Source organism: Mobula hypostoma, chromosome 24 (assembly GCF_963921235.1).
Source record: "Mobula hypostoma chromosome 24, sMobHyp1.1, whole genome shotgun sequence".
In the NCBI taxonomy this organism is placed as follows: Eukaryota; Metazoa; Chordata; class Chondrichthyes; order Myliobatiformes; family Myliobatidae; genus Mobula; species Mobula hypostoma.
Genome location: NC_086120.1, coordinates 33676287 through 33695558, shown reverse-complemented (window position 1 = coordinate 33695558; position 19272 = coordinate 33676287). Strand labels below are relative to the sequence as shown.

Sequence of the window (19272 nt, the reverse complement as noted above, 5' to 3'; positions counted from 1 at the left end):
TTAAATTTAAATACTTTTGACACTTTTCTAGCATAACTATATACGTTATCAACTTTAGATTCAGAGTGGCGATCACCTGATGAGTCATGGAAGGAGAGCTGTTGATATTTAGGTAGTGTTTGAGTGACCATCTGAATCGCCTATGGCTACTGTGCTGGAGAATGGGGTTTATACAGGTGAGTGTCCACAGGTCAGAATGGATGCTACAAGCTGAATGACGGTTTTCTTGCTGTAGGACTCTGAATTTGTACTCAGCAGCACATTTCCCACTGATTATTTGCAAACTTTACATTTAGCCTTGTATTAGCATGTTTTTGCAAAAACATCCACTTAAACCTTTCTGGGTGCCTAAGATTAAATGAAAAAAAAAAGAAAGTAAAACATGAAAATTCTTATTGTTCCTCCCCAACTCTGGAATGTTGACCAGCAATGGTCAATCACTTCTACACTGTCACTGCAAAGACTTGATTACTGGATTGTTCCTCAGTTTCATTTTAATTTTGCTCCACTTTTCTTAAATCAAGATTTTCATTTACAGCACACACAACATTTGGGGGGAGAATTTCAATTTTTCCTCTAGCGTTTCTGTGGAAAAACTCTTTCCTGCAAAGCTAATTCAAATTGTAAATATTGCAATAAATTGCCTTATTTGGAATTACTTCTCTGTATCAACCTTAATTATCATTTTATTATCTTCCAAACTTGAGTACAAGCTTGTGCATTTGTAAACTAACCCAAATATCAGCTTACCAAAGTTAATGGTAAAGCTCTAGTTAATAAAGCCAAGGCTGTTAATCACTGCCATTCTGAATAGTTCAGTACTACTCTAGCCTATATAAAATTTAACTTCATTCCCATCCATGCAATGAAATCCCCAGCACTTGAACAATGTGATTCATAATGTTCAATTAGAACTCACCTCTGGTAAGAGAACATCCAGGATAAACCTACACCTCTCATAGTCTACCAACGGCTGGGTGCTTATATTCCTTTCATATACACTTTTTAAGTAGTTCATCACTTTATCCACCTGCCAGTCATCTTCAAGGTAGGTGTCAATAACACTCGAGTTGCGGGTACGGGTTTTGAACTCCTCAAGCCACTTGGAATGCCTTTTTCCCTTAATTACATCTTGAAGATGCTTCTCCACGCCCTTGGCCTTGACAATGAATTGCACAAGTTTTTCATTTGCTCGATCCCTGGCAGCTTTCTTCCTATCAGGGAGCAGCTTCTTGGCAGGCTGGTGTTTGGTTGGTGTTGTCTCATATTCACAATCAGAATGGCCTTCCACCTGACTCGCAATTGAATTGGATGGGAAAGTCATTAATGAAGGATCTTGTGCAAATGATTTTCGTACTGGGATACCTGCAAAATATCAAAAATAATTATTGGGTAATTATAAGCGCAAAGACATTGCTTATAAAGTAGATGAACTTGTAGCATAGTTGCAGATTGACAGGTATGATGTTGTAGGCATCACAGAATCATGGCTGAAAGAAGATTATAGCTGGGAGCTTAATGTCCAGGATACGTTATATCAAAAGGACAGACAGGAAGGCAGAGCGGGGAATGGTTCCTCTGTTGGTAAAAAAAAAAATGAAATCAAATCATTAGAAAGAGGTGACACAGGGTTGGAAGGTGTTGAATCACTGTGGATAGAACCAAGGAACTGCAAAGGTAATAAGACCCTGATGGGAGTTGTATACAGACCCCAAAAGAGTAGCAAGGATGTGGTCTACAAATTGCAAAAGGAGATAGAAAATACATACCAAAAGGGCAATGTTACAATAGCCATGGGGGACTTCAACTGGCAGGAAAATCAGATTGGTTCTGGATTACAGAAGATGGAATTTCTCGAGTGGCTATGAGATTGCCTTTTAGAGAAGTTTGTGGTTGAGCCCACTAGGGAGTCAGCTATTCTGGACTGGGTGTTGTGCAATGAACTAAAATTGATTAGAGAGCTTAAGGTCAGAGAACCCTTAGGGGTAAGTGATTATAATATGATTGAATGCACTCTGAAATTTGAGAAGGAGAAGCTAAAGTCAGTATTACAGTGGAGTAAAAGGAATTACAGAGGCATGAGAAAAAAGTTGGCCAGAAATTATTAGAAAAGAACACTGACAAGGATGACGGCAGAGCAGCAATGGCTGGAATTTCTGGAAACAAGTCGGAAGGCACAGGATATATACATCCCAAAGAGGAATAAATAGTCTAAAGGAAAGATGACACAACCGTGGCTAACAAGAGAAGTCAAAGCCAACATAAAAATCAAAGAGAGGGCATATAATAAAGCAGAAAACTAGTGGGAAGTTAGAGGATTGGGAAACTGTTAAAAACCAACAGAAGGCAACTAAAAAGTCATTAAGGTAAAGATGGAATATGAAAGTAAGCTAGCCAACAATATTAATGAGGATACTAAAAAGTTTCTTCAGATACATAAAATGTAAAAGAGAGGCGAGAGTGGTTATTGGACTGCTGGAAATGATGCTGGAGAGTTAGTAATGGGGGAGAAGGAAATGGTAGACAGACTAAATAAGTATCTTGCATCAGTCTTCACTGTAGACGACACTAGCAGTATGGTGGAAGTTCCAGGTGTCAGGGGTCATAAAGTGTATGAAGTTACCATTTCTAGAGAAGGTTCTTGGGAAACAAAGGTCTGAAGGTAGATAAGTCACCTGGACCAGATGGTGTACACCCCAGGGTTCTTAAAAAGGTGGCTGAAGAGATTGTGGAGGCATTAGTAATGATCTTCCAAGAATCACTAGATTCTGGAATGGTTCCAGAAGACTGGAAAATTGGAAATGTCAGTCCACTCAAGGGAGAGAAGCAGAAGAAAGGAAACTATAGGACAGTGAATCTGGCCTCAGTGGTTGGGAAGATGTTGGAGTCGATTATTAAGGATGGGGTATCACGGTTCTCGAGGCACATGATAAAATATGCTGTACTCAGCATGGTTTCCTCAAGGGAAAATCTTGCCTGACAAAACTGTTGAAATTCTTTGTAGAAATAACAAGCAGGATAGATAAAGGAGAATCAGTTGATATTGTGTACTTGGTACTTGGGATTTTCAGAAGGCCTTTGACAATGTGCCAGACGAGGTTGCTTAACAAGCTATGAGCCCATAGTATTACAGGGAAGATTTTAGCATGGATAAAGCAGTGGCTGATTGACAGGAGGCAAAGAATGGGAACAAAGGGAGCTTTTTCTGGTTGGCTGCCGGTGAGTACAGGGGTTCCACAGGGGTCTGTGTTGGGACTGATTCAATTTACATTGTTGCAAAGTTTGCAGATGATATGAAGATAGGTGGAGGGGCTGGTAGTTCTTGAGGAAGTAGAGAGGGTACAAAAGGACTTAGATTAGGAGACTGGGCAAAGAAATGGCAGCTGGAATAGTGTCAGGAAGTGTATGGTCATGCATTTTGGTAGAAGAAATGAAAGGGTTGACCATTTTCTAAATAGAGAGAAAATACAAAAAAATTGAGGCACAAAGGGAGATGGGAGTGCTTGTGCAGGAGCCCCTAAAGGTTAATTTGCAGGGTGAGTTTGTGGTGAGAAAGGCAAATGTGATGTTAGCATTGATTTCAAGAGGACTAGAATACAAAAGCAGGATATAAAGTCTCAGCATTACAAAGCACTAGTGAGGCCTCACTTGGAGTATTGTGAACAGCTTTGGGCCCTTACCTTAGAAAGGATGTGCTGAAACTGGAGAGGGTTCAAAGGAAGTTCACGAAAATGATTCCAGGATTGTACACCTTGTTATATGAAGAGCATTTGATGGTTCTGGGCCTATATTCTCTAGAATTCAGAAGAATGAAGGGGTAACCTCATTGAAACCTATGGAATGGTGAAAGGCCTTGATAGAGTGGATGTGGAGAGGATGTTTCCTATGAAGGGAGAGTCTAAGACCAGAGGACACAGCCTCAGAATAGAGGATCATATTTTTAGAATGGAGATGAGGAGGAATTTCTTTAGCCAGAGAGTGGTGAATCTGTAGAATTCTTTGCTGCGGAGGCCAAGTCTTTATGTCTATTTAAGGCAGAGGTTGATATATTCTTGATTGGTCAGGCCATGAAGGTATACAGAAGTGGGGGGGGGGGGGTGGGTAAGCAGAAGATTGGGGAAAATAGGATCAGTCATGATGGAATGGTGGAGCAGACTCAATGGGCCAAATGGCCTAATTCTGCTCCTGTATCTTATCGTCTTATAACAGTGCATAATTTAGTTTTAAAATGGTATTTGTGTTCTTGGAAAGAATATTCATCATTTACCTACTCTCAACCTCAAAACAGAGTAGATGGGGCAAAGGTGCTGCTTTCTAAGAATGCAATTTTAAACTTCCTTTTCTGATTAGGTAAACCCACCACTATACTAATCTCCCAGTTTTGCTTTCTTTTCCATTTCAGAACAAAAGCTCTCCATAAGATGCATTTGCCCACAAGCAAAGTAAATGATTTGCTACTGAATTCAATCTCAAACTAATCTCACTGGGCAAGAGCCATGTCAGATGTTAGTGAACATTATCCAAGCAGTAATAGCACAGATGGATCTAGTGGCATTCTGCCAAATTCACAAGAGCACTACAGTCTTGAAAAGAGGTAGGTTAGACTTCTAGTTGAACTTCCAAGTAATGCTGACAGTAGTGGATTTAAGTGTTTATCTCTAGATGCACTCTCAGATAGCAAAAGCGTAAAAATATTCTTTAAATCCTGCAAGGTCCTACCATCTAGAACACAGAACATAGAAGAGAACTGGCCTTTTGGCCCACAACACTGTGCCAAACCAGCTAAAAACCAGATCAAAAACACCCAAACACCAATCCATCCTACCTACACCATGTCCATATCCCTCCACCTTTCTTACATTCATGTGCCTATCCAAGTGTCTCTTAAAAGCGTCTACCACCATACCAGGCAGCACATTCCAGGCATCTACACACCATTGCCTACAAACACCTTTACTATAAGTTGTATTAAAGTAAATTAAAAGATTAGATGCTGGAAAACCAAAATAAAAACAGGAACTGTTGGAAACACTCAGAGGTTCACACAGCTTCTGTGGGGAGATTTGTTCTGACAAAGGATGTAGTTTCCGAAACATTAATTGTACGGTAGCACAGCAGTCAGCACGACATTATGACAGCTTGGGACATCGGAGTTCAGAGTTCAATTCCAGTGTCCTCTGTAGAAAGTTTGTACTTTCTTCCCATGTGCACATGGGTTTCCTCCAAGTGCTCTGGCTTCCTCCCACAGTCCAAAGACTACCAATTTGTAGTTTAATTGGTCATTGTAAATTATCCTGTGATTAGGCTAGGATTAAATCAGTGGGTTGCTGGATGGTGTGACTTGGTGGCTGGAAGGGCCTGTTTCACATTATATCTCTAACTCTAATTAAAATAAAATAATGCCTAATTTGTTACATGGCTCCAGCATTTTCTGAATGAATGCTTGAATTAACTGCTTAGCAACTAGTTTGTTATGAAGGAATATTTTTAATGACTTAAAAGAATTAAAAATGTTTTTTTTTTAAGCATGCAATACCAAATTGAATTCCACCATATTAAACTTAGTCCAGTAAAATATTCTACCAAACACAAATACCGGGTGAAAAAGACTGGTGAAACACAGCTTTCCTGCTAGCGCAGACACCTATCTGTCCCTCAATACAAATACCAAAAATGCTTGTTTAGATTGCTTGGACATCCATAATACAGCTGTTATATCCCAAGGCAACTTGCATCAAATTTTGTTCACATTTCCACTCAGGGATGTTGCTTTATGTTAGAATCTTTTAAAAATCTAAAATGTTGAAATATCCGCACCCACACCAGAATCTACAACTGAGATTTCTGTGCTGGCAATTCTATTCTCCAACTTCCTTCTTTCCGTTTGTGTTCTTTCATTCAGCCATTTGGGCACCAAGTCTTGGAATCTACTTTCTAAATCTCCAAACCCACCCACCAAACTTTTGGTTTTGGTCCTAACTTTTCTTATAATATACTGGTTACTATTGCAAACTGGAGATGCTCTAGCTATCTAATCATTGACATGGTAGACATCAACAGCTCATTATAACCTTCGGAATATCTGGCATCTGTTTGCTGCAGATGGTGATCTTAAATCTAAGCCAAAGTTAGCAAAAAATGCCATCATACGTAAATATCTAGGGAAAAATATACAATTGATTTTTCTTAACAAGCAAAAAGAGCCAATTCATACAAAGTGATCTTCAATTCAAATCATCTTGCCATAAGAGTACTTTAAGGTAATAGATTAAAAATCCAAAGCTAACAAGACTTACTGAGTTCAGCTGTGCAATATTCAACAAAAGAACCCGTGAAGGACCCACAGCCTGCAAAAAAAGTTCAATACATATAATTACATGGGTGAATTTCATTTCACTTCAACTGAATAAACTGCATTAGAAATATGTACACTGGTTTTCTCTCTAATGAAGAGAAGGGTAGAAAAAGACAACTTGATTGCTCTTTTTTGCTAACATCAATGCATTCAAGACTAAATTAACATAAATAAATACACTTGGTGTCTTGGGAAATACAGATAAATATGCATTTCCTTTGAAGATACAACTTTGAAGGCAGGGCGAAGTCAAGATGGTGCTAAACGGCAACTCCTTTGCTTGCATCTTTGGAAACAGCTTTAATTCTATCTTTGATATCTCTTTTTTTTCCTTTTCAGGGTGTGGGGGGCTCTTCTGAAGACCCTGACCTGGAGTTACACCCTGACTTCGGTTCTTTGCAGGAATGGGACCCGCTCTCAGGGCCTCACGACCGGCCACTTTTTGATATCCCAAGGATGCGGCCTGGCCGATGTGCGTCTTCAGGGTTTCGGGATTTCGTAGCTCTGGGGACGTGATGATTCTAGGCCGGTGCCCCTGACTGAAGCATCGCAGGAGAACACGGAACACTAGAAGCAGCGGGTTAGCTGCCGGGGGTTGTGAGTCCGGAGAGTTGTGCCTTTTCGTGCTGACTCTCTGGGTGCAGAGCATGGAAAAAGCGATGCAAACAGACCTTTAACATCATAAATCAGCGAGTTGCTTGTTATGCCTCCCCTCTCGCTGTGAAACGGGGACACCTATTTTTCCCTTATTAGGGAGAGAGAGAGCCTGTGGTATGTCGAATTACTGGGTGAATGAGTAGTTCTGGGATACTGCAAGTCTTGTGTCTTTATTGATGCTTTTTTGCTGGTGGGGGTGTGGGGGAGTCTTTGCCTTGTTGCTGCTTATGCATGGAAGGGGCTTGGGGTTCTAACGTTTAACTGTCATTCATTCTTTGGGGAATCTTCTCTGTTTTTGTGGACATCTGCAAAGAAGGTTTACAAGGATGTTGCCAGGACTTGAGAAACTCAGTTACAGAGAAAGGTTGAATAGGTTAGGACTTTATTCCCTGGAGCATAGAAGAATGAGGGGAGATTTGATAGAGGTATATAAAATTATGATGGGTATAGATAGAGTGAATGCAAGCAGACTTTTTCCACTGAGGCAAGGGAAGAAAAAAACCAGAGGACATGGGTTAAGGGTGAGGGGGGAAAAGTCTAAAGGGAACATTAGGGGGGCTTCTTCACACAGAGAGTGGTGGGAGTATGGAATGAGCTGCCAGACGAGGTGGTAAATGCGGATTCTTTTTTAACATTTAAGAATAAATTGGACAGATACATGGATGGGAGGTGTATGGAGGGATATGGTCCGTGTGCTGGTCAGTGGGACTAGGCAGAAAATGGTTCGGCACAGCCAAGAAGGGCCAAAAAGCCTGTTTCTGTGCTGTAGTTTCTATGGTTTCTATGGTTAAAAGAATTTCAGATGTATATTGTATACATTTCTCTGACATTAACTGTACCTAATGAATATACACAGGATACAAGCTGATTTTAACTGTCAAGGGTCACAAGGACAACCACAGTCCACAGCTGTGCTGTCTTTCTCAAGGCTTCACGATTGTTTAATGTCCTTGTCAATACACAAGTATAAAGGAGAACCAAACTGTTGCTCCAGATCCAAAGCAACATAAAAACACACAAAACTGAAGAACACAATTAATAAAAAAAACAAATATAAATACTCAAGATAGCTTACATACATATATTGATTAAACATTCATAAGGCAACCATGACATGAAATGATAAAGTGGTGGTGGTGGTGGATGTGCTGTGGTGTGTCAGTGGGTGGGGCATTAACAGACTTGCTGCTTGGGAAAGTATCTGTGTTAGTCTGCTGGTTCTGACGTGGATGCTACATAGCCTCCTCCCTGATGGGAGTGGGCCAAATAGCCCATGAGCAGGGTGGATGAGATCCTTCATAAAATTGCTGGACCTTTTCCAGCTTATTTCTGTAGATATGTCCTTGATGGCAGTAGGCTGGTGCCAGTGCAGCTTTGGCAGTTTTCTACCCATTGTAAAGTCTTCTTATAAAGTGCAGTGCAGTTTGCATAGCATAGAGTGCTGCAGCATGTTAGGATGCTCTGTACTGTGCACCTTTAGAAGGTTGTAAGTATTGATCTGCACAGTCCAGCTCTTTTAGCTTTCTTGATTATGTAGGATGTGCTCTGGGACATGAGAGGTTGTGCAATAGGTGCACTCACAAGAGTTTGAACTACTTACAGTTTTCACTGCTGTACTGCCGGTGTAGAGTGGTTTGAGTGGTGGGAGGATGGGGCTATTTGCCTGACACCAGGCCTTGAGCTCTTCCATCTCCCCTCTGTAGGTTGTCTCGTTGTTGGCAGAGCACTCTCACTGTCGTGCCATCGACGAACTTGACAATAGGATATCTTGGGTGTTTGGTCATGCAGTCGTGTGTGAGCAGAATGTACAGCAGTGGTCTCAGCACACTGTTCTGGGGGGCACCAGTGTTGAAGATAATGGGGATGGAGGAGCCATTGTTCATCTTGACCATCAGAGGACCGTTAGGTAGGAAGTCCAACACATAGTTGCACAGTGGTGCATTTAAACCAAAGAGTAGGAGCTTGTTCACCAAGGTCTATATTGTTGAATGTCAGATTGAAATCCAGAAATAGCATTTTGACATAAATGTCCTAGTTTTCTAGGTGTGTCAGGGCCAGCTGCATGACAGATGCTATGGCATCTGTTGTGGTACAGTTCTGTCAATAAGCAAATTGGTGAGTGTCCTGTGTGACAGGAATAGTTTTTAAATGTGTGCCATTACCAGCCATTCAAAGCACTTCATGATGATTGGTGTCAGTGCCACTGGGCAGTAATCGTTTAGTTTTGAAGGTGTAGAGTTCTTTGGTACAGGGATGATGATGGCTGATTTGAAGTACATGTTTCCCCCGCTATCCGAAAGTAAAGCGTTCCTATGAAACCTTTCGTAAGCCAAAATGGCGTAAAGTGAAGAAGCAATTACCATTAATTTATATGGGAAAAATTTTTGAGCATTCCCAGACCCAAAAAATAACCCACCAAATCATACCAAATAACACATAAAACCTAAAATAACACTAACATATAGTAAAAGCAGGAATGATATGATAAATACACAGCCTATATAAAGTAGAAATAATGTATGTACAAAGTAGTTTCACTTACCAAAATCGGGAAGACAGCGAGCACACTGGAAGGTTCATGCATTTTTCTATCACACAGTTCTTTGTAAGCATTCAAAACATCCTGCAAACCTGCCCTAAACCTACGTGCCCTTTCAAAACTAAAGTCATACTTTTCTGCAGTCATTGCAGCACTGTCAATCGTAGCGAAAATCTCATGCAGCTCAAAGCTATGGCATGTGCGCTACCTCTATAACGGCTCGCTGCAAAACAAACGCTGAACACTATTTTCGCTTTTCGCCTTTTTTCATAAAAGCAAAAATCCTCCAGATTTCTTTCGGTTAGCGAAAGCAGGTACTAATGTAGGTCTTTCGTAAAAGTGAAGTGGCATAAAGTGAACTTTCAAAAAGTGGGGGGTACCTGTATGTGAAGACAGTAGCTTGGATGAGTGAAGTGGTGAAGATATCAATGAGCTACAAAGAGAAACAGATCAGGAACAAATGCAGACAGTTGCATTACTGCTAATTCAAAATTTGATCTCTAAGCTTGTTTCTGAAATGGAACAATATAGATTTGATTCTGTCAAAATTAAATTAGAGCAAAGGATTTTAAAGCCTAATGAAGTTCTGAAACATAGCTCCATGTAATTGGATTGGGGGGAGGGGTAACTTGTAAAATCTTATTAAAAATCATTCAACTCACCTCTTCTAATTCGATAGTCATCAATAAGAGCTACACACCAATCAATTGAATCATTGTAAATATGCCTTGCTGCAGCCTATAAGATAGTGAACAATTATAAAATTGTAAAATATTAAAATCAGGCCAAACTTTAAATATTGAATGCTTAACAGAATGCAGTGGCAGTTAATAATCACTGAATTGCTCTTTTAAATGCCAGAATTGTTAGCTTTTCACTAAGTACATATAGAAATTCAGAGGGAATTGAGCTCTTGTTCTATTGAAGTTACCATTCTCACATTTTTGCTCTTAATATCTGCTTCTAAAAAAACCTTATGATACAAAAATATTTCATTCATCAGTTGTGACATTGAAATTTTTAACAAGGCTTTACTCAGAACAAATTCAACTTCTTGATTCCCTCCCATTCACCCAAATCCACACTTCAACTTGCCCAACATCTAGAACTGACACTAGGTGCTTTTTAAGTTACATTACAATAGTAGCACCACTACGTTTTCAAGATGAAAACTATAACACATTGTCCTTCCAATCATTTTTCTGAGCTGCTGAATTTTTGCTTTATGAGCACTGCCCAGTTCTGTGCGAACTAAAAGCAGCAAACATTTAAAAATTACAGACTATTAACATGTTATCCTCCAAACCCTCTACTTGGCTCTACATCAATATCTACACAATTTCCAGTAATATTACTGAACTGAAAAGTAATTAAAGACAAAAGTCCTGGCTACCTTTCAGACTTTCAACATTCAGAAGTTGGGGTTGCAAGGGGGCTTGGGTGTCCTAGAGCAGGATTCTCTAAATGTTAACTTGTAGGCTGAATCAATTACATGAAAGCCAAATGCAATATTAGCACTGATTTTGAGGGAACTAGAATATAAAAGCAAGAATGTAATACTGAGGCTTTATAAGGCATTGGTCAGAATGTATTTGGAATCTCACGTGTAGTTTTGGGTTCCATATCCAAGAAAGGATATCGTGGAATTGGAGAGGGTTCAGGAAGTTTACGAGAATGATCCTTGGAATGAAGCAGTTAATATATGAGCCTTTGATGGCTCTGGGTTAACATGGAGATGTATGCAATGGTGATGGGAGAGTCTGGATCCAGTGGGCACAGCCTCAGAATAGAAGGACTTCCTTTTAGGACAGAGATGAGATGGAATTTCTTTAGCCAGAGGGTGGTGAATCTGTGGAATTCATTGTCACAGACAGCTGTGGAAGCCAAGTCATTGGGTATATTTAACGAGGAAGTTGATGAGTTGTTGATTAATAAGGGAGTCAAAGGTTATGCGAAGGCAAGAGAATGGGTTTGACAAGGAATGTAAACAGCCATGATCAAATGGCAGAGCAGACTTGATGAACTGATTGGCCTTATTCTGCTACAATGTCTGATAGTCATTTATCAGAATAGTGACACAAATGCTAACTGATACACAAATGAACACTTACTAAAGCACAGGTCAAGTCACTGAATTTGAGGTTATAACTTATTATCCTCGATAAGCTCCAAGTGGTTTTAACTCACTGGTCTATTTTAACTACAGGAATATGCACAAAATGAGATTTGTAAACACTTACTGTATATTTTTGTCGATCCTCACAATCAAATGGCTTTAGAGTTCTTATGGAGACACAGAAGCTGCAGCATTGAAAAATAACATATTCAGTGTAGTATGCAATTGTTAAGATTTTAAACGAATCAACATATTAGATGAATAACAAGCTTTTTAAAAGTGTTCTTGTACCAAAGTATAACCTTTAAGAACACCATATTACCCAGTACAGTCAGTTAGCATTTAGGTACAATGACAGGTGCAATTAGACAACAAACACTGGCAAAAAGCTTTACTCTAATGACCAAAATGTTTCTAACGTCATAATATACAGTGTGTAACAGATATTCCAGCATTACAGACATAATTAATGATCAAACTTTCCTGAAATGCATTTACTTCATCTGATCTCTGTGAGTGCTTGGCCCTTCCTTTCACATCTAATACTGACACACTGGAATACTTCCTTCTATTCTCTTTTCCTTCAGTAACTAGATCTGCTCATTATCAGTATACTTCTCTTCCCATCTTTTTTTCTGACAATGCGCACTTTATTCTTTCCTGGAAAAATACAGTCTGCAGCTGTATGGTATCAAATATGAATTCAGCTTTAAAGGAACTTTTGTACCCTTATAATGCTGAAAACTGAAGTTTGATTCAATTATATGCACACAAAAGCAGAGTATTAATAGTTTCTTTATAATGATATCTTTAAAGATCACCAGGTTTAGCTTTGGCTCTAGCACTATGTACACTGCATCTGAAAACATGCCACATAATCAGCTACCAAACAAGGAAAAAAAGCACAAGTGACTGGGGGGTGGGTGAATGGTGTAATACATTATCAAGGATGGGAGATTAGATACTCAATAGAAAGCAATTGGGATAAATGGATCCCTTGCAGATTGGCAATCACTAATTATTGAAGTGTCACAACAATCAATGTTGGGGTTTCAACTATTTACAATCAATATTAATGACTTGACAAGTGCACTGCAAAACAGATTTGCTGACGATAGAGATAGCTGGGTTAACAAAGGAATACTAATGGGTTAAGTGAATGCACAAGTTTCCAGAAAGAACATTTTTGACTTGGGAAAAGTGGTTAAAAATATATATATTTTTTTTAAAAATGATGTGGGCCTGGAAAGGAAAGCTAGTACAACAGCAAGTAATTATGAGAGTGTATGGAACATCAGACTTTACAAAATGTGTATTGGTATTAAAGTAGAGAAGTTTTGATAGAACTTTACAGGATACTGGTGAGACCACTCCTGAAGATTGCATACAATTCTAGTCTGCATATTTAAGGATGTGCTGGCATGGGACAAGAGGCCAATGTAAGAACCTAACTAGAAGCAGACATAGGCCATTTAAGCTTATGCCTACTCTGCTATTCAATAAGTACATGGCTGATCCTATACCTCAGTGCCACTTCCTGACATATGAAGAAATGTTTGTTTATATTTAATAGAGCATAGAGGTATTACTAATGAAAAACAAATGGTTCCCTTCATGAGTTATCAGGAGTTGAGAGGAATAGTTTCAGAACACAACATCCCCACCTCTCAGAGGATCAAGTATCTTTGGAACTCTTTAGCATGGCTTTGGGAAGCCGAGTCAATGATCATATTACAGGTGGCGAACGACAGATGATTAGATATGAGGGGATGAAGGGTATGAGAGAGAGCAGGAAAGTTGCGGCAAGATCAAGTAAAGCCATAGCTGATTCAATGGAAGAGCAGGCTCAAGGAACTGATATGTTTTCCCTTGCATATAATATTCTTGTGTACTGGAGGGTGCCCCATGCCGATACAGGAAGCTAATCAACACCTACAGGAAAAGGGAAATGGGGGTGGCTGGGCTGGGAGAACTAGACAAGATACCACATAGCAAAATTGCAATGCAAAACTTAAAAAAAAAAATTGTGTTCCTAAAATAACATCACTTACCCTTTTTTGTGCCTTTCTGCGTTGATTATATTTTCATCTACAAACAATATACTGGCCTTTTTAATCCTGGATTTTACACTTCTTACCTGTAGATAGAAGTGCATTCATAAATTAGATCAATTCTAAACTTTAATCGGTAAATCCAAACTTTACCGGGATATTCAGCTACACTTCGGTGCCAAGAAGAGGCACAAGAACAAATGCAATAGTAATTACAAAAAAAATTTCTTCTTTTAATTAGTTGCACTTTTGTTTAAAAAAACACAACCCTGCATAGTAATAAAGTTGTTGCCTCATATTTCCAGTGACTCATGTTTAATCCTAATCTCTGACACTAGAGTTTGCATGCTCTTCTCCACTGCCGTACAGGTTTCCTCCACATTGCTACCTATGTGGCAATGTCTTTATGTCTTGAATTGTCATTTAATTGGCTCTTAATGTCTTCCTCTGAATTACAAAGGTTCATAACTCTGTCAAAAAAATTCTGAATTTGGGCTAAAGTATCTAAATCCTCCTCCTGAGATGATGTTCTCTAGTTCAACCACACTCCCCAACAATGGGAAAACACCTGTGCTTCATGCTACTCAGAATATTGGGGACCTTAAACTGAATTGGGTATTCTAGATAGTCTCCCTCATCAGCATTCATGTCAGGGTGGGTTCCAACAGTGTTAGATTAAATTTACACAATGGATTAACATAATAAAGACAAACATTTGACATCAGTGCTCTTCCGATAATTTGAAAAGGCTTTCAATTCCACAGTAATCCTGTAGCAAAGTGATAATTTGATACCATTAACATGCAGCTATTTACATGAACAATTTTTATCTATAAAAGCCAATGTGAATGTTAATCTTGTTTATAACATTAGATTAGATATCTTGTGCTTTGATTGTATATCTCCCTTACCACTGCAGGCCAGTTTGGGTACTTTTGGAATTTACACCACACCAACATCCCCTCAGCGACTGACCATTGCTCTGCAGAAATAACCGGAAGAGAATTAATTAGCTCTCAATTTGCCAATGTGAGCGAATCTATTGAATGAGCCTAAACAACTTAACTTTAAAAAAAAACAAAGCATTTCAATTCTTTCCATTTTCTTCTAAAATCTGATCAGAGGTATTGGCAGTGTTTTTCCCTCCTTTTGGGACTTAAATATTAAGGACATTTAATTACATTTTAGATTAAGATGCACCAGCCAAATGTTCAAAGTTCAAAGTAAATTTATATCAAAGTACATATATATATATATATATATATATATATATATAAAACCAAATACTTTTAGAAACATTTTTGTGGATATTCACAGTATATTAACAAATGCATACACTTTATACCTCCAATGTAGTCTAGCATCAAATTTTCCTGCATCTTGATAGCAGCAAAAGGAAGTGCAGAGAATATGATAGAAAGCTGGGAGATAATATAGGTTGTGCAGAGAATGCGCTTTGGCAAGTTGGTTTTTTAAGGGGGGGGAGAGAAAATGCAGCATGAAATATAATATGATAATATGTCAATCCGCATTGATATAAATTGTAGAAATGGGGAGAGACTGATTGGACATGGCATGCCCAGGTAACTCTGTACATGAATCATATAACAGCAAGCATTTGGATAAGCATGTTAGCATTTATTGCAAGAGAATTTGAGTATAAGTGTAAACATATCTTGTAATTATACAGAACACTAATAGGACTGCACCAGCAATTTTGTATACAATTTAGTCTCCCTTCCTAGGGAAGTATACACTTTTGATAAAGGGAGTGCAAAAATTCACTGAAACCCATTGTCATAAAGGGGAACACGGGCAGAGATTGCCCAATGAAAGATGATCTCACAGAAACATTTAGGACTCTTATAAGATGGATGTTCCTTCCCATCTGGGGTGCTGAGAATCAGGGGTCACTATTTCAAAATAAGGAGTGGCTACAATAGTGAACCTTTACAGCAAGATAGTGGTAAACCTTAGGAATGCTCCATCCAGGAGGTCTGTGAAGGCTCAGTTGCTGCATATTCAAAAGAATGACAGGGTTTGGATATTATAGGAATTATAGGATAAGGCATTAGTACAGAAGTATGAGATCAGTCTTGTTCTTATTGGATGGCAGAGCCAGTATGGATTGTTCCGCTTCTATTCCTTATATCCATACACTGGTCTCTTATTTCTCCAATGAGAGACAGAATGAAAACAAGTACACACTCTTAAAGGTGAATGATATATCTTTTGACAATATCATTACCCATAGTTTACAATTTTGGCATTCATCCTCAGGAATATAAATTACAACATGACTTGAGATTTAGTACAATGGAATGAATGGAAAAGGTAGATGGAATGAAACCTTTTCACTGTAAGAGAGACTAGGAGATGCTGACATTTTAAAAGTAGAAATCATGCTCAATTATCTCAATTATGCACATTTTCTATAAGCTCAGATAAGAACTTACTAGATGTAATTTTTAATTTGACACCTTTTTATAATGGTTCAATATCTAATATTTATGGTATGTTACTGGAGACGAGGAATGTTCCTTCACACAAAATTAAGAATCTCTGGGAACAAGACTTACAGACATCAATATCTGAGGAAACACAAAATAATCTGCAGATGCTGGGGTCAAAGCAACACTCACAACACGCTGGAGGAACTCAGCAGGTCGGGCAGCATCTGCAGGTTAAAATCCAATTAATTCCTGCAACTTAATTTTCCCATATTAATGTTAGTAGAGCAGACTAAAATTTCATATTATATTACAACTAAAAGCAATTGAAAGAAATGGTCCAATGATCTTTTCCACGGATGCTGCCTGACCTGCTGAGTTCCTCCAGCGCGTTGTGAGTGTTGCAATACCTGAGGAAACTTGGAATGAAATTTTTAAACTGGTTAATATGTCATCGCTATGTGCTCGCCATTCCTTCATACAATTTAAAGTCCATATGACTAAAGATAAGCTATCTTGTTTTTATTTGGATATATCTCCCTACTGTGATAAATGCAATAATGGAGAAGCTTCATTAATTTACATGTTTTGGATTTGTCCATGTCTTGAAAAATATTGGAAGGAAGTTTTTCAAACTTTTCCTTTACTTTTCAAAGTCAATTTTAAGCCTAATCCTCTGATGGCCCTATTCAGTATTGTTGCTGAACAAGATATCAAGTTGATGACATCAGATTTACATATTTTGGCCTTTAGCTCTCTTATAGCTAGGAGGGAGCTTTTGTTTAGATGGAAAGATGTTTCTCCTCCTACTCATGCTCAATGGTTATGCAATGTTATGTCATGCTTAGATTTAGAGATTCGTTGTTCAATTTCTGAATCTCGTCAAGACTTTCAAACATTGTGGGGACCCTTTCTGAATTATTTTCAAAACTTTCAAAACCCCCAATTCATTTAAATTTAGATGTTGGCTATTATTGATTTTTATTATACGAGAAGATATTTTACCTTTTTTTCTCCTTAATAAACAGCTTCGGTCTTGTAGGGGTTAAATTTTTTTTGTAATAAATTAGTATATTTCAATATAACTTTGACTAACCTACATGAATACGGGGTAATGAGATTGTTATGATGAATAGATACAATGTAATTGGTAGTTGTTTTTTTCGACTTTTTATATATAGTTTCTTGTACCCTGTATTCATTTTTGTAGAAACTAATAAAAAATATTGAAAAGTAGAACCAGGCCATTCAGAGATAACCTAGGAAAAATTTCTCCATATAAGGGGTGCAATTCTCTTTCACTAATAGTATAAGTGAATTAACAGAGATTACTAGAAAGTTTTGCCAGCTAAGTGTTTCAGTTGGATTAACATAGCATGTGAAGTACGGAATCTTGCGGAGTGGTAGGTGAATGCAACCAGGAAGATCATTCACTGTCAGCAGGTCACAGCAGAAGGATAAAGAGACCAGTTTCAAAATCAGAGTGTAAGCCACTGAGGCTTCAAGAAACCTAGTGGCTCTGCTGCTATTGTTAAGTATAGCATCCAGTACAAAGAAACAATTTACTTTGATATTCTTGTGACAAATATATCTGTATCCAACTGTTGTTTGTTGTATTGTTGTATTCATAAACAAAACTTGCATAAACTTAAATTGTGAACAATACTAAGATTTATCCAATATTACATTTTATTATTAAGGAATGTGGAGAGTTTAAAGGTGTCATGGAACAAATTAGCCATGATCTCAAAGAATGGTAAACTGAATGGCCTAGATCTGTTCCCACTTTTCTTTAAAAAATTGCAACCACCAACTTATACTAATAAAGTTAAATATGTTTTATTTGCTTAAAATAAAATATAGGACCACTGAATTCCATAGTGCTGCATAACTGTCTCCTCCACATCACAAGAACAAAACTATAGAGCAGGTTAAAAGAAAGTTGGGGGACAATATTGGTGTCACTATATTTTCATTATTTAATGCCTTGAAGATTTAACTATATTTAACAATAATTCTTAAAACAGCTTTTCGGACATCGTGGGTTTGAGACTTGAGAGAAAAAGGACAAATTAAATTGTATGTGTATCCAGACGACTGGAGGTTAGAAGTCTTACCTTGGTGTGACAGGATGCTCGGAAGGTTCTCATCATCTTCCTCATCTCTCTCCTCTATAATCCCTTCTGTGAATTTGCTTGTAGAAAGGGTGTCCATTGAACTGAACTCTATAGATAACGAAGAGGATGATTGTGTTCCTGCACGAAGTCCAGATATTTACATTTAAAGACAGTACCAGCAATTGACCAGCTCATATGAACTGGCCTTTGGGCTACATTCAGCCTTTCCTGAACTTGTGCAATCTAGCCAGAATCACTTGAGTCTAATTCATCTTCTTAAAGAAACAAAAAACAATAAACCAAGCTCTAAATAATCCATGGCTAGAAGATCTTACTGTTTTATGTTAACATGGGCACAGCGTAAACTGGGAAGATCCTGTGTGTTTTGAAGCTGGAACCTATGCTTAGTAGAAATGGAAAATAAGTGGAGAACTGACAATGTGAAATTCAAGGTGACTTTTCTATAGGAAACATGAGAGGCTGCAGATGTTGGAATCTGGAGCAAAAACTAAATTGGTGGGAGAACTCCGCAGGTCAAGTAGCATCTCTGGAGGCAGAGAATGAACATCTATTACTGAAAATTGCAAAATTGTAGAAGTGGCACTCCTACGTGTCTCCACATTTGTTCTGCTGAAAATAAGCAAAAAGAAATACATTGTGCTGCCACTGGGAGCTGAGAATGTAATCAATGGCTTGATGGATTCTGTTAACAAGGGCCAACAGAACAATGAATCTTTAAAGTAATAGTGACACTAGGCTGGGAGGAGACCCAAAGATCCTAGTAATGTAGCAGTAGTAGAAACCAAAAAAATTGAGAGCAGAGACTTGATAATGAGAACCAACAGAGACAGGGCTAAGAAAGTCATTACAAAACACAGATGGGGAAAACTTCTGCAAGTTAAAATTCAATTAATTCCTGCAACTTAAATTTCCCATATTAATGTTAGTAGAGCAGACTAAAATTTCTTATTATATTACAACTAAAAG

General features: G+C 38.3%; 1 protein-coding gene across 12 annotated transcripts in view; it reads right to left on the bottom strand.

Moving 5' to 3' along the window:
* The window catches only part of LOC134337418 (PWWP domain-containing DNA repair factor 3A-like), a 74227-nt gene that overhangs the window by 8887 nt on the left and 46068 nt on the right, over window positions 1-19272 (bottom strand). For all 12 annotated transcript variants that reach the window (XM_063032397.1, XM_063032396.1, XM_063032398.1 and 9 more), the window contains 7 exons: window positions 18286-18423; window positions 14630-14700; window positions 13719-13804; window positions 11792-11852; window positions 10214-10289; window positions 6297-6347; window positions 920-1365 (listed from right to left, as the gene is read on the bottom strand). In XM_063032397.1, coding sequence (XP_062888467.1) covers window positions 920-1365; window positions 6297-6347; window positions 10214-10289; window positions 11792-11852; window positions 13719-13804; window positions 14630-14700; window positions 18286-18423 — 929 coding nt within the window. The remainder of the gene's footprint in view (window positions 1-919; window positions 1366-6296; window positions 6348-10213; window positions 10290-11791; window positions 11853-13718; window positions 13805-14629; window positions 14701-18285; window positions 18424-19272) is intronic.